This window comes from Branchiostoma belcheri, unplaced genomic scaffold (assembly GCF_001625305.1).
Source record: "Branchiostoma belcheri isolate BF01 breed outbred unplaced genomic scaffold, Haploidv18h27 scaffold38, whole genome shotgun sequence".
Classification (NCBI taxonomy): Eukaryota; Metazoa; Chordata; class Leptocardii; order Amphioxiformes; family Branchiostomatidae; genus Branchiostoma; species Branchiostoma belcheri.
In genome coordinates, this window is record NW_017803998.1 from 2,719,400 (window position 1) to 2,735,385 (window position 15,986).

The following is a 15,986-nucleotide window of genomic DNA, read 5'->3' on the forward strand; positions in this document are numbered from 1 at the left end:
GATAAATCCAATCACAATTTATCCAAACATAATGGTCCAGCTCCAATCTTCACTGTACATGTACCAAAATTAGTGCCAGGAATTTCATAGGATTTGGATTCAAAGTTAGTATTTTGAACCTTGTAGACACGACAATTCCAATAGTTAGGCCACACCAATTTAATTTGTTGGTCCTCAGATTTTTTCAGGAAAAATATGAAGCGACAGGGACGAAAAAAATAAAATAAAAACAGATCTAGGCATCCTATTATAGCCCCAAATGCTACGATAGGAGGTATGAAGTCAACACAAAAGGCTGGTTCAAAATTTAAACAATGAATTTTGAACTTCTAATGATACCACTGCATTGAAAGATGGAATAACTGTAACGACTAGGAAGAAAAGGACTGTTTTCAACTGTTCAGGGCAAAATATGAGCATTTTGCAGTTGATTCTGAATTTTTTTTTTTTGCAAATCAGGAAAAAATGAAGAGGCGAATCCGAGAACCAACAAATTAAATTGGTGTGGCCTAAGACTGCACACACTGTCTGACCCTGGAACCTCCAGGGAGGCTCATCTATAGAGGTTACACAAGTGGTGGGCAGGTGCAGCTATTCTACTTACTGTAAGGAACACCACTTATAAATCTGCTACTGTCTAAAAGTACTCACTTGACAAAGGCTCAAATTTCCTAGATAATCTTTACATTTACATTTTATTCACAATATCAGGCCTGAAAGCTAATTACAAGGTTCATGTTATGCACAGAAAGTAAAGAGGTAAAAAGGTCTACATGTATCTGGTGTTTCCACCAATACATTGTATTATCATGGTGTTTGACTTCTTTTTTTTGGAGGCAGTGGCTATTGCATAGTCCCATGTTTTTAATCATGAGTGGGTTTTACGTACTACAAAGCACACCAACGTTTGTGATTTGTAGAAGGATTTGTAGGAGCATTTTTGGCTTTTCTCAGGTGGTTTCTTGAAAGGTTAACACATTCAGAAGGTGCTCTCCAAGGATCCAGTTTGTGACAAATGCATAACAGGTGTCCTGGTTAGGTCTAGAGGTGAAAGTAACAGAAGAAGCATCTAGGGAGGGGCAAGGAAGGATTATAGGGTTATATATCACATCAGAACAAACGTTTTCTGTGCACATACTTAACATCTGTGTCCATAATATCACCAGGGTCCATAATATCACCACCCTGAGAAACAGTGGGCTTAAAGATATTTTTACTGCAACATACTTTTGGTATGCACTCCTTCAGACATCAAATGTACATACCTAGGGTATGTTGCAGTAAAAATATCTCTAAGCACACTATTTCTCAAGGTGGCGATATTATGGACCCTGGTGATATTATGGACACAGATGTTATACAATAAAATGGAATATTTCAACAAGAGAAGCATAAACGATGCATTTCTCACTTACAAGATGTAATGCCCACTTCATAATCATTAGCCCAGCTGGATACAAGAAAATTATGGTCAGCCTGTAATTACCATCCTAGTTTGGCTGTAGGGGCCAAGACTTCATCACCACCTGTTCCATGTGTTTAACAAGTACACCCTATGGTCCATGTTAGGGGGTCCCTCTAATGCTAGAGCAATTGTTCATTGTCCTAAAGTCTAGGACTTACATGCAGGTCATAGTAACTGTGAAGTCTTGAACTATTTAGTACTTCAAGAGGATTCTCTCCTAGAAAGAAAGATACGGACATTTTAAAAGCTGTTCTTGAAAACAGTATACAAAGTTTTAGTGGAAACTGTCAAGCAACAACCAAGAAAGTCCCATTTTTAACCTCCTTGAGAACTAGAAATGCTAAGGTCTGTTTTGGTAGACTAGAATTCCGACCTCTGTTGACTGCATGGTTAAAGGAGTACTAACCTCCAGAAGGAAGTGCTATTTTCCGATACATCATGCTGCAATGAACACATAACTAGCCGACTTTTTACATAATTTAGCTTGTACGAGTTTCGCGGCGCATGTTTGTAAAGTGATATTAATATCATTTTCCCCCATGCTGAACCACAATTGATACATCCGGGAACTCTGGCTTACGCAATACTCATACACTTCAGGTCAACATAAACATTTTTTTGGCGAAAATGGTAGGAGACAAGCACACTAACAAGCTGATTATTGAGAAATTACTTGCTTTACTTTGCTTGACCTGTGGCTTCGATATTATAATATCATGATGTCGAATACAGTGGGCGCCAGTTTCATCCTGTGTGTTTTGATTTTCTCAACTTATTTGCATGTAAGTATAACTTGAACAGATAATTAGATTACGCCACTTATGAAAAAGATAACTAGATTACGCCGTTTTTTCATCATCAATATTTGCGGCATAAATGAGGGGCGATAAGGACACCAAGAAGGGCAATGGTTGGTAAGATACCAAAGAACACAAAACCGGACAAATTTTTCTTATCGCCCCCGAAATGAGGTCTGTAACGTAACTTTTTGTTTAAAACATAGACACCAATGGGGTAGCGTGGTGTATTCTGGGATAGTTTTGAGGGTATTTGGAGAGTTTGTCCTGAATTCGATGCGTTTTAAGACTTGCTCGCAAAATGGGCATTTAATTGTATATTGTAAAATAATATGGATTTTTCACTGTCGAAATATAGCACCCCATTCTGGAGGTTAGTACTCCTTTAATTTGCAGTCTGTACTGTAGCCCAGTGTTTGAACATGCCATGTCAGAGGGCCTGCATGGGGGGGTCCTGACAACGCTCTATGCTAAATTTTGAGAATTTAGCCGGCTACATTTTACGCAGAATTCAAGAAGCCCCCACCCCATTATGTTTTACGATAAATCCTGGGTAGCTACAACGCATTACGTAAAATCAAAACGGCGAATTACGCTCTACACAAAATGCGCCAATTACGCTCTACGTTGACTGATTAGAGCGGTTCGTCTATGCTCTATGTGGAATTAAAACGGCGGATTATGCTCTACGGAAAAGGGCATGCGGGCCCCTATGTGAAGGACCCATGAGCACAAGATAGGCATGCACATACTTGGTGTGCAAATGCCAGACTTTTGTTCTTCATTTCGCTCCTGTTGACATTCTCTACTCTCTGTTCTTCTCTTCTTAACTTGGCAATTCAGTCAGCCTGGGTTCTGCTCTATATATTCACAAAGGAATCACCAAAATACTGGTAACACTACATCGCAACACAGACAAAACAGATAGTCGTACAGTGTGAACACCGATGATGATAACATCTTTTAGCACAGCAAGCACGAAAGGTTTTCGCATAGCATGTAGATAAGGTTGTCCTCTAAGCTAGAAGTCTGAAACTCACACTACAGTTTGTTGGAAATAAAAGAAAGCTACAATTTTTTTCATTCATTTCCAAGAATTTTTACATTTGATGCAAATGTGCTGATACTTGGCGGTATGTGTCAATACCATACAGATTGTCTTGTTCAAAGTATTTCCTATTTTAGATCGCTTAGGGCACCGTTAACAAGAAAGACATACATTACATAGAGTGAGTGTGTAGATTGAAAAGCTGTTTAGTTTGGAGGTAAAAACCTATAACCTACTTCTGGTTTTAAACAAGCTTCACTGATTGAATAATTTATCACTATATCCCCCTGATACACAACAAATGGTGCTTCTAATGGCCTGAACATTTCCAATACCAGCATGTGATTTGACTCCTAATGAAAACACTAGGGGCTGACCCGCAAAACTCAACATCAAGTCATAACTGGATAATCCTATCTATTTGCACAGAAAGAGACTCAGATGAAACAATTTGGAACTCAAATTATCAAGAAGATGGTCTACTGGGTATATAAGCTCTCGTAAATACAACATAGCATTTAGTTTCTCAACACTGAAACTTTGAGTTATTTGGGGTTATACATGTATCTAACCTGTAAATATACAAGCAGATACAAGTGGCAGCTAAGGTCCCTTTCCACTAGATAGAGATCACTCAGTAGCTGTTGAGTGACTGAAATTAGATTTGTGTGAACTTTTTTAAATACATATATATTTAGAATACACAACAAAGCATACAATATAAAAATTTCAACTTTAAACAGAGAAAAAAATGTAGAAAAGAAATTCCTTGTCTTCATGAGTCAAATATTTGGTCGCACAAGGGTCACAGCTTCTAGTGACAACTGGGAGTTAAGCATCATCATCATCATCATTTTTCATCATCTGTTCAGTGTGCCAGTGTGTTTTGTGGCTACACAAACAATCTCAAATAGCAGAGAGGACATGGCCCTACACAAATAGTCAAAACTCCTCCTTCCAGCATGGCTATCTCTCTATCTACTGAGGTTTACAAGTCAAACAGGGGAGGCATGTGTGTAAACTGTTGAACTGGTGGCGCTGAAGTTGGCACCAGGTTGGTAAGTATGTCCTGGAAGTGGAGATAGTGTGTGAACAGGTGTCACCATCATACCACTGGGACGTACTACTTCTCACACGGGGAGGGGTGAACAATACTAAAATAATTTCTCATCTATTTTGCGATAGACCTGTCCCAATAGCCCTGACCACCTTCTGCAAAATGTAGAAATGCAAAATAAAACATAAAAATGCCAGTATCTGACAGATATCCACAGCTACTTTCTCATTGGTTGAACCACGCTAAAAATGCTATCATTGGATTAACTAATAATTGCCATGCTGTCATTGGTTAACGGTTTCAAAATCAAAATTGTGATAGACAGTCAGGATTTATCTACTTATCCTTGTCACCAATGGCAATGAAGGTTTCCCCAACTATTGTGGTAAAGCATAAACCACAGGGAAAATGAACAATCTTTTTTGTGGCCACTAGAAGGGCTCCCGAATTTTTGCTAGCCTCCAAAGCATGCCAAAAACTTGGGGTTTGAGGGGTCTTCAGGGTCTTTGGGAGCTTTTATGTGCTATTTTCTGATTGCATATAGACAACATAGCCGGCCTGGTTGAATTACCTCCGTTTTTAAGAACTGGGCTAATCAGAAAACAGCCGAAGACCACCAAACCCCCAGTTCTACGGAGGCTACATTTTTGCACCTGTAACATTTTGTAGGTGGTTGTGAAGTGCCCTCCCTCAACTGTGAACATGTGGCCCAGTTTGTACACCATTTCCACTGTGTACAGGGACAATCTCATTGGTTCAGAATAAATAGACAGGGGACAAACTCTATAAACCACAGAATGCTCCCAACTGTCAGGAAACATTTTACAGGGTGCATATGGACTTCTGTGAAAACTGGTGCTGTGCACCTAATTTTTCAACCCTTTGGTGCGCAAAAACATCTAGATATTTGTGTACAGTTTACATATTACGTAAAGGGACAGTTGTACACTATTAAAAAGAAATATTATGCAGCATATTCTTGAAATTAAAGTAAAGTTGTAGTTTTCAGCTCTAGAATTTCATATCTAAGCAAAGAGAGGCAGTAAGGTTTGTAATTAAGTTAACATTCTACTTAATTGTAAGTTTCTGAATTCTGTGCACCAAAATTTTTTTGCTGTTTAATATGTACCCAAATGCACCTTTTATTCCCAAAATGAACCCCAAGCCCTGATTTCTAAGGTCTCATACGCCAATTTCGCCGTCCCGTAGACTTACACGTTAAAATAGGCCACTATTTTGGCTGTCAATCCAATCAAAAAATCGTATATCAACAGATTTTTTGCTGTCTATACCAAGCACACGTATCATGTAAACGATAAAAAATTTTTTCCCCAATTCTAACCGCTAGTTCGATATTTACGTCATGTATAACTGCAATTACCCATGACCCGGAAGAGGCCCTCTTTTGGCTCACTGTGCCCGACCGCAGTACTCAGGTCAAAATAAGCGTATACGTCCGACAATCGCTCGGACGCCGAAACTTCCCTGCCTGATCCTGTCAGTAATAAACAGGCTTTCACCTCAAATCCTTTTTAGATCAGGTCTGAGTGATGAAAGGGATTTTATGGTGGACCTAAACTCACGCTGTTCAGGCACAATCATTTTTTTGTCGGGACTCTTTTAGACCCTACACGTGCGGAGTAATTCCGGTATGAGACCCTAAGCGCAATACTAGTACTAGTAGGCGTTGTTCCAAATGATCTAACCACACAACTCTAGCTGATTTGCCTTTGAATCTGGGCCAAATGTAGAGCACAGAAGGGAAGGAACCCCACTGTTATGCAATTCAAGCATATTCACAGTATGTGGCTGATGTCTAGTATGCCGCCACCTTTTACCCCCCACCCCCTTCCACTGACTCAATATATGGCAAATAATATGGCAAATGTGGAATTTTTGAGAGTGCTGCAATATGTTCATATGTTCATGTATACTGCATTTGCGTGTGATATTGAACGTTTCCAGACCAATTTCGACCACCTAATACATGTACATGTACCTGGTAGCCATTTGCATTTACATGTATGTAATGGTACCTCTGCTGCCTACTTTGAAACCCATTTAGAGAAGGCCAGTGGTGAAGTAATATCACACATCCAGTGCCAAATGAGGAAATTTTATGTAGCACTATTCCCTCACAGCAAAAAAAAAAAAGGAATTTCTTCTGACATTTGCACTAGTCATAAACCAAAGTCACTGAAGACCACTGCTAGTCTTCGATTTTAAGTTTTCAATAATACTTTCGAAAATATTTTTGACGGACAATCTAGCAGCACTAAAAAAAAGAGGAGTGACAATGACCTCTAATTGTCCTTGGTCTAAAAATAAAGGGGAAGAATTGAAAACCAATCAAATTGAATGACACTTTTTGGTTTAGACTATTAGAAGCCCTAAAAGCTTACAAGGCTTACCATTGGACTACCTTGAGAGGATATAAACAAATCACAGAAAGTCATTTTTAAAACTGGTTTTTTTTAACAGTTGTTTTCAGAAGCCAACAATAGATTTAAGATGGATGACTGAAGAACTAGCATTTGGCCTTGGATAATGCTATCAGTTCAATCTCTACACACCTGAATGAACAAAATGAATATTGCAACCTTCTCAAAACAGACACTGCCATCAACAATGTCTTTGCCTTTGTCTGTTTGTATGTTTCTACGTCAAAACCAGCAGTAATATGTGTGAAAACCCCCTTTCAAGAAACCAAGGGATTGTGTGTGCTGAAATTAATGGATTATTCGCCCAGACAGTAATAGATGGTCTTGCCTAGCAGACCCAGATCCTGCTGGGCAGCGAATGGTTCTGAACAATGGGTGTAATAACACGTTTTCGTGTGAAACTAGGCAAGAACGGGACCGGTCTCTCGTGGGAGGGGGGCAAAACTTAGTCTTGTGAGAAGAGCTGAGATTTTTAGAGATGAAAACTTCCCATTAGAAAATAAGAACCCATAGATTTCATACCTCCTGGAAATATTAAAACTTTCTGGCATTTTCTTGTTTCATTCATTGTAAGTGTGAATTTCTCTGTCTACCTTTCTATGCATTTTGCCACTTACACCCTGCCAACAGACTCTTGGGTCAATTTCCTTGGTACAGCTTCTGGAACCTACCTTCCTGTGTCTGACCTTTTGTAGTCTGTACATGTGGTTTTAAGACAATTCCCCCTACCTATACCTATGTGCTGTTATTCAACTGTACAACACACACACATACACACACACACACACACACACACACACACACACACACACACACACACACACACACACACAGACACACAAATATATGCAAAACAATACCTTCGTTTTTGTAAAGCCAAGGTAATAAAACAACACATAGAGTTTCTTAGGCCCACCACTGGTAAAAAGATTCTTTCATCCAATCATAGCCCTGATAACATACCTGCACATCTGTTGAACCAAGGTGACCTGTACATTGGCCATAATTGGCTTACAGTTTAGAGGTCCACTAAAAAGTGCAGGGCTGCCCTCAGACTGGCAATTTCTATGATTACACTAATTTACAGGGTAGGCATGAGTACAAAATGAAAACCACCTGGGCTGGAGTTTGGGCTCCTTTCCATCGGAAATTTCTTTATAGGGACTTCTGAATGTCTACAACTGCTGTACTCTCTACACTCCTGGGTAAGAGATTTTGAAATATCAAAGAAATTCTGGAACTTTTGCCAATTATTTTTGGCAGCTGGATATGCTTTTAAACATACCAAATACCAGATGTGTTTTTTAGATCTCTGTTGAAGAAAGACCCTGGAATAAACAAAATTACACAAAATCATTTGGGTTACGGCAGTAGTCGTTCACAAAGGTTAAAATAGTCTGGAGCCAAAAGTCAGGACGTGTGCCTGATAAACAAAAGAGGGGGCTGACATTCTGATGTTGATTATTTTTCTATTGTCCCAAAAATGTCCCAAAGTGTCATTTTAGTTGTCCAGGCCTAAATTTTTGTGGTCAGTGGCCATCGGGACACCTTTAATTTCGAGCCCTGCTCCGCCTGCTAGAGCAAAGAGGACCATATGTTCTTTTTATTGGAATGCTAAACTTAGCGCTCTCATCACTCTCCAGGTGACAAGACATAAATAAGGGTGTCTTGAAGAATGTCGACCCCGCTTGCAGTCAACAACATCAAGTACTTAAGATTCCTTGATACCGAAAACAAGAAAACAAACGCTTCTTCCTATTTCAATATTCTTTCTACTTCCTAAAACTTGAGGTTGAATTCAAGCATTATACTATATTTATAGGTGCCTGAAATACCATTCCTAAACCTAAAAGACTAGCTGTAGCAAGGTATTGTGTACTGTTAAAAAGTTTTTTTGAGAATATACTATTATCTGATGTTTTATATGCAATTTAGCTCTACATCCTATTCCTAAATACAGATACAGATATAGATCATATTTGTTTCCTTAATTGTTTGTTTCTGAAGGATACATGTATCCTTACAAGATAGCAAGCCAACAGTACTGATATATGTGACTGTCAGCAACTGATCAGTTACTGTCAGTGAGAGTCTCTTTTCAGTAACATTTCAGCAAAAGCAGCTTAACGACTGACATGTACTGATATACTCCCTATAGTACTTAAATAACAGCTTTCCTTGCCTGTGTGGTATCGAGTGCTAGGAGCTCTGTGGTAAAACGTATGGCACCCAGGCTAAGCTCCCCTCCCTTTTGCACTTGGAAAGTTGCAACCACCTCCCCATAATCATCATTACCACTTTGTACCATGGCTGACTGCATGGAGAATGTCACAGCTTTTTCTCAACATGTCAACCTTCTTCCTAGCCTGGGTACCATCCTACTTGTATGCCGGGGCTCCGACACTCGCTTCCCTAACAAGTTATTAGGGAAGCGAGTGTGGGAGCCCCGGCATACAAGTAGGATGGTACCCAGGCTACCTTCTTCCTAGAACCAAGTTCATATCATACACCAAAGTTTGCGTTTGCTCTAGCATAATAATTAGCGGGAGAATGGTATGGCAGAGATTTCAGAATGGTCGTTCAGCGATTTGTACGTGATTTACAACTGCAGCCATTGGCTGGAACTATCAGAGAAGGCGTGGGAATCCCGCGCGGCCTTACAGACACCTTTTCATCCATTCAGGGTCACCGGGCACTGACATGTTACTGTAATTCACAATTTTTTGCGGTACTTTCGCAGTCACCTCTGTTCCATGAACTTATCATTACTGTGGGCAAATAATTCACTGACATTCTTTTTTCTGCACCTGCCGTCACCATAAACATATAGTTCTACAAATATGTCCACCGCAATCTTTTGCTACCGTGAACATAAAGTGAATTACAGTACTGTGCTGGCTGCCCTGCAGACCTTGTTGTTGTTCACAGTAATACACTGAGTCAGCTCAACCTAGAGATCTTATCTGAACTGTGGACAGATTACAATTGTGAGTTGTATGTGCTCTACAACTCAATGACAGTATGTTGTTAATACCTTGAACTTCCATTTTTAAAGAATTAGAACTCACATTACATTGGAAAACTAATAGATTACCATACGTTTTCCAATCTATAATTTTGCCTTTTTTTTTTTGAGTGAGGACTCCCTTGAGTGACAGGTCAATCTGATTATCCCAAAGGCTATAATTATGTTCTCTTAGATGTGTACGGGTGGGAGTTTTGATCTTTTTCTACCTTCTGGCTATGAGATGGACATTATGAAACTCTTTCAAGACACATTCTTCACACTGTTTCTATATATTCTTTCTTCCAAAGGACTTACAAAGCTCGAAATGTGAGAAGAATACTTGCGAAGTCTAACACAGGACCACCTTCTAGCTATGATTAGATTGGAAGACAGACAGGCAGTTAGACCTCATTATTAGGGGATTCTGCCAGATCCCTCACACTTCACACTCAAAGGTCATCTCCAACAGAAGGTGGCAGTGTCCCAGTGTGTCCTGGGGCCTTAAGACCATGGTCAGTTGGGACAGACTGCCATTGTGTGAGTACAGTATAAGCTAAAAGGATGTCCAAACATGCTAGCTAGTAGCCTGGATGCAAAACTGTTTCTAGGGCTTGCACAGGTCAGCCCTTAGTAGCCTGGATGCCAGACTATTTCCAGGACATACATAGGATAGTTCCTAGTGCATTATGTAGTAGCATAGCCTAGATGCCAGATTGTTTCCAGGGTCTACACAGGTCAGCTCATAGGAGTCCTAGTAGTAGCCTGGGTGCCGGACTGTTTACAGGGGCTACACAGGCAGCTCCTACACAAGTCAGCTCCTAGTAGCCTGGGTGCCAGACTGTTTTTTAAGGCCTACGCAGAGCAGCTCCTTAGCTCCAGAGCCAACATAGCCTACGTGTCCAGTCTATCAGAATCATGAGAATGGACTGTGGTAAAAATTCCATTGGGGCATTTTGCCTCTAGAGCCAAGGAGGCCGTCTGTTTAGGCCCTGGAAGCAGTCTAGAACCCAGGCTAGGATTGCTAGGGAAGACAACCTGGTTAAAAACCACAAACTTCCTCCCAGACCTCCCACTTACAATGTGTACAAGAGCTTCAGAAACATAAGTCCAAATGTAAATATCCTAACAGTGTTATATAAGACAAAGTCAAGAAGACAGCTTTCCACGAAAAATTTCAGGATTCATAGATGGCATACAGGTTCAAGCACTAAACAAGTGTATACAAAAGCCATTAGAGTATCTCTTTTTTTCAGTATCTGTGATCTTGTAAGGTATACAAAGGGTCTACGAAAGTATATACAGTGTAAAACAGTTTAATGGTGGCCAATTTGTTGTGTCTACAGACTGAGGTCAGGGACCCCCTTTTGTTTGTGAGCCTCTGCCAGATAGGAAATGCACCTGGATGTGCACAGACGTACTACAGGTGATTTTTGGACACCTGCCAACTCAGGTGAGTGTACCCACCTGATGAATTGGACCACCTGTACAAGTTTATCTCTCTGGGTGGGAGAGATAGGTTTCGAAACTGGGACACACAGTTGATGTAGATAGAATGTCTATTTCAGTGTGTAATTTCGAGACATGGTGGACAGGTCCCAAGGATTGCATCGTCAGAAGGTGTGCTCTGTTTTGAGACGAGGCCTGGGGGTTTACAGGAAACCATATTGTGGTTTTGCCAAATATTATTGGTGCGATTCCTGCCGCCGGATGCACAACACTGAGTCGAGGGTCTGGCACAAACATCAAAACCTGGTCTGTAGCCAGCGCATGTTTACTAGCATACAGCAATTGCAGGAACTTTGCGAGGTTTGACAGAAAAAAATTTGAAAACCAATCTGTCAACCATGACGAATAAAACTGACAAAAATATAATCATAAATACATCCGAAAGGACCACCGACAGCCACTCTCAACCCCATAATTTTTCCTCTCAATATGCAGAAAATTGCGTTTTGGAAGGCTTGAAGATTCAAAATTTTCTTATGAGAGCATGCCCCCCACCCCCTAGATTGCAGGCGATTGCCTTGTGTCTATGGCATTCTCCCCAAGATCCAATCATGAACCTGGGCTGACGGAAAACAAAAAAAAATTTGGAGCTGACTCTAACCTTCACTTCAGCCACAGAAAACAGATTGTTCTAACACCTGGGAGATTATCCTTACAGATGTTCCATGTTCCCCACATGGTGAAAAATGGTTTCCTTCACCAGGGAACAATCAGGATGCCAGAGTGATATATGACTTGTTTTGGCAACAGTACTCAACAATTTGGCGGCTACTGTGTCCTTAAACTGCATAGATAGCCAGTGTGCCAAAAATATGTGTTTACTATCATACGGGACTATAAACAAAATAAAACAATAAATATTATACAAAGGTCTACTGAATTGAGATTGGACTGCCAATGATGATGATGACTGAATTGTATAATACAAGCCAGAAAGGGGAACAAAGTATGAATTTGCAAAGCTTGGTGTGCTCGGCAGTTTTTCAGACTAATCTTGAAGCAGAGGTGAGTTTTTATTATTATTTACACGCCAAACATTTTTTAGGGAAGAGGAACAGAGAAAAAACGCATAACACTAGAAAGTCTAGTACCGTTCTGTAAATGAAGATATTTTTGTGGTGGTTTTACTTCTCTAGAAACAGAGAAAGAAACAGTTGCAAACACTGAGCTGGACCCCTTACATCTGCTTGAATATCACTTCAGACACACTTAAAATTCAGTCTGTGTTTTTGAGTAGAAGTGTGAAGCAGTTAGCCTCTACCAGGCTTCAGAGGCTGTTAGGAAGGGCAGAAATAAATTTGGCTACATAGACAGATAACATGCCAGTTAATATCAATATGCTGAAGTATAGTTTGCTGCTACCGAACTGCACTCTTTTAGTAGACCAACTCTACTGGTATCTTATCTGTTAGCCTGGGTTCCAGACCCATAGCACACTGGACACAAATATCTCAGTGAGCCTGGGCACACTGAGATATTTTGTGTCCAGTGTGCTTTGGGTCTGGCATCCAGGCTACTTATCTGTCTACTGGGCCAATTTCTACTCTTTCTAGCAGCCTCTGCAGCCTGGTAGAGGCTACCAAACCATACACATCTGTAAGGAGGTGTTGCGTCCCTAGGGAACTAACCCAGTGCCCAAACAGTAGCCACACTGTACCAGAAACCAGGAAGTTGTCATGCTTCTAGTTAGCAAAGTTCTGCCACATGTGCCTGGCAGTTGACACAGGGATATTTTGACACCCAAGGGGTTTTACCTAACACACAGACATGCATGTGTGCTACCATTTCAACACAGGACTTTCATGTTATTTCTGTACAGCAGCTTTCTGGCATTGTAGAAACTTGATCGTTACACAATATTCAGTGTTGTTTTTGTGTATGTACTTCTAACATCTTTATATCAATCATTATACATATAAATTAATGGTATTATTGTATTACAGTATTATGGATTAAAATTTACAAAAAGGTCTAATAAAATTGACTTTCACTTCTCAAAGTCTGATATTACTAAACTGTAACACAAACAACGAATCTGTTGGATAAACAAATCGGTATTGTCCACAATCAAACAACAAAATTGAATCCCAAAGTACACATTGTACATGTAAAGCCATTTCTGCAATTGGTACATGATTCTTTATCCTTTTTCGTGTGAAATTTCCTTTCCTCAACTACTAGTATATGTATTTCTTTTTTTTGGTAGGTTTCGCTTTGCTCAGTGTTTGATGTTTTTATCTAATACACACAAAGGTGCAGGGAAAAATTCATGAGCTCTCAGCACACTGCCCTTTTTTCAAACAGTCGAAATGACAACAAAAGGTGCAAACAAAACAGATGACAACAAGAGAACGAATTGAACCTTTGAAATAGTGCCTTTTCCTCTTTTGTATTTTGCTCTCTTTTCTACTTCAAGAGATTGTGTAAAAATCACTTCTAATATAATTCCAGTTGTTGTTATTTTTCAACAATAGGTAACAGTAATATAGCATGCAGTAACATATTTTCTAACCTTCCATTACAAAATCACCTTTTCTTAACCAGAAGAAATTTTCTAAACTGAGACAATAAGATTGATTATTTCCTTCAGTTTAGGGCCCCAAGGCTGGTATGTTTCGCAGGGTAAACCACAGAGCTCTCCCAAAACAACAGCAGTGTTACATGATACCCAAGTCCTGTGTACTTTCCCTCTTCAGTCCCCATTAAAGTCTACATCCTACCCTCCAAAAACACTTCCAACTGTTGCCGACCTTTCTCGCCGAGACAACCATGTTTTTAACCATAGCTGTCTGCGACAATATAAGGCCTGGCGGTATATAAGTCCACGGTTAATCCCTACGCAGACTACCGGCACATGTTCTCGTGATGTGACCTTTTGTAAGAATGTCACCTCAGAAATCTTGCCACAGAATAAAGGAGACAAATTATTTGGTGAGTGTGGCTTACCTTTGTCACCAATCGTCATCTCTGCGACCATGGACGTGGCTCTCGCTTTTGTCACGTTCGGCGACTTTCCCCCGCCGCCGTTGTTGCCGCCACCGTCGGCGCTCCCTGCTTGGAAGAAGGACGATACCGATAAGCCTCTCAGTCGGCGAATAGAAAACCTTTTCTTCAGTGTTGACATGGTGGCAGCCCTGATCAGTTTTTAAACACCACCGGTAAAAAAACAGGCACAGTCTCTGCTCCTGTACTTTACATATACACCCTACGGGGGGAAACCGTTGCTCCGGTCATACGTCCATACTGGCGGTCTGGAAAAACGTGGGGGCTCGGTGCCGATGGCCTCCGAAAACAAGCAGGCAAACACAGAGTGGTTTGGTAGCATTCCAGACCTGTGAGCCTGGGCGGAACACTCAACCTTCTGTTTGCACAGGGGGTGGGCAGGGTAGGGCGGGAACTTTACTCACCCTCCTACACCACCCGACACCAATCTTCATCAACTCTTCACACAATAGGCTCAATTTCAGCCAATAAAACAGTCTATTTACATACAATCTCTCTCCAACTCATTGATTTTTTTGTCTAATCCTGTGGTTGTGCCACCCCCATGTAAATCGGCACTTAGAATGGATCTGTGAAACTTAATACATGGTGCTAAATATGTATGTTCGGCTTGTTGGGGGCAGTGAGCTGTGACCTTATTTCCATATCCTACCCAGCCAGGGGCCATTCTAAAACTGTAGCCTGGTTCACAGCACTGGATGAAGAAAATCGTATGGTGAACGGAGAAATTATGGTGAGACTGTGTGAGAGAGGTCAACTGTTTTTCACCTCCCCAGACAGTGTATTGTTATGTTAAACAGGCATTGTTACAGACACAGGCAACACATGGGGTTCAAAGTGCTGTAGGCACTTTCAAAACGTTACATGGTTCTTGTTACTTTTACACAGTGCTTAGGCAAACATAATGAAAGGATTTGGCCATAATCTTGTCAAAACGGTTTCAACTGAGCACACACTAAGCTTGTAGAGGTTATTTCCCTCATGGTAGTCTTTTTTTAAAGACAATTTTATACTTTTATACTTTTTTAAAAAGTACAGGATTACCATACCAAGGACACTATACACTAATACAGTCAGAAATGTCCATGATCAAACATATACTACATACATTGTCTTTGAAATATTTTCCACAAAATCTACAAGATTGTATCATGTAACAGTTTTTCTCTGATTGTCTGTGACATCTTAGGATGAAAGTCTTTGCAAAGGAATTTTAATCTGAAAAAAAAAAATGGTTGGCAAAAGTAGCCTGACTGTATTTCAAGGTATCACTTTGAAGGAAAACTAAAATGCTAATCTCAAAAAGTAAAATGCTAAATCCAAAACTAAAATGTTGAATTTGAAGTCTAACATGCTAAATCCAAAAACTAAAATGCTAAATCTGAAAACTAAAATGCTAAATCTGAGACTAACACCACAAGCAATAAAGCATTTCTGGCAATTCATCCTAACACACTACGTTACCCAGTGAATTAATCAGACAGTAGACCAATTGTTGTACTGAATAGGGACATGGCATCCAACAATGGATAGGGCAGATTTATCAGAAGAACAGAACAATGGCTTTCAAGCAGTTTTCATCTGCAGATGTTGACGTATAGGTACGCTACCCTTTGTTGTAGGTGTTATGCTTCAGGACTAAAAAGTTCTGGTTGAGAATGG

At 40.2% G+C, this 15,986-nt stretch overlaps 1 protein-coding gene across 7 annotated transcripts in view; it reads right to left on the minus strand.

Moving 5' to 3' along the window:
* LOC109476599 (SH3 and multiple ankyrin repeat domains protein 3-like) overlaps positions 1 to 15,986 on the minus strand; it is a 117,366-nt gene that overhangs the window by 10,246 nt on the left and 91,134 nt on the right. For all 7 annotated transcript variants that reach the window (XM_019777592.1, XM_019777588.1, XM_019777591.1 and 4 more), the window contains one exon: positions 14,268 to 14,372. In XM_019777592.1, the coding sequence (XP_019633151.1) occupies positions 14,268 to 14,372 (105 nt within the window). The remainder of the gene's footprint in view (positions 1 to 14,267; positions 14,373 to 15,986) is intronic.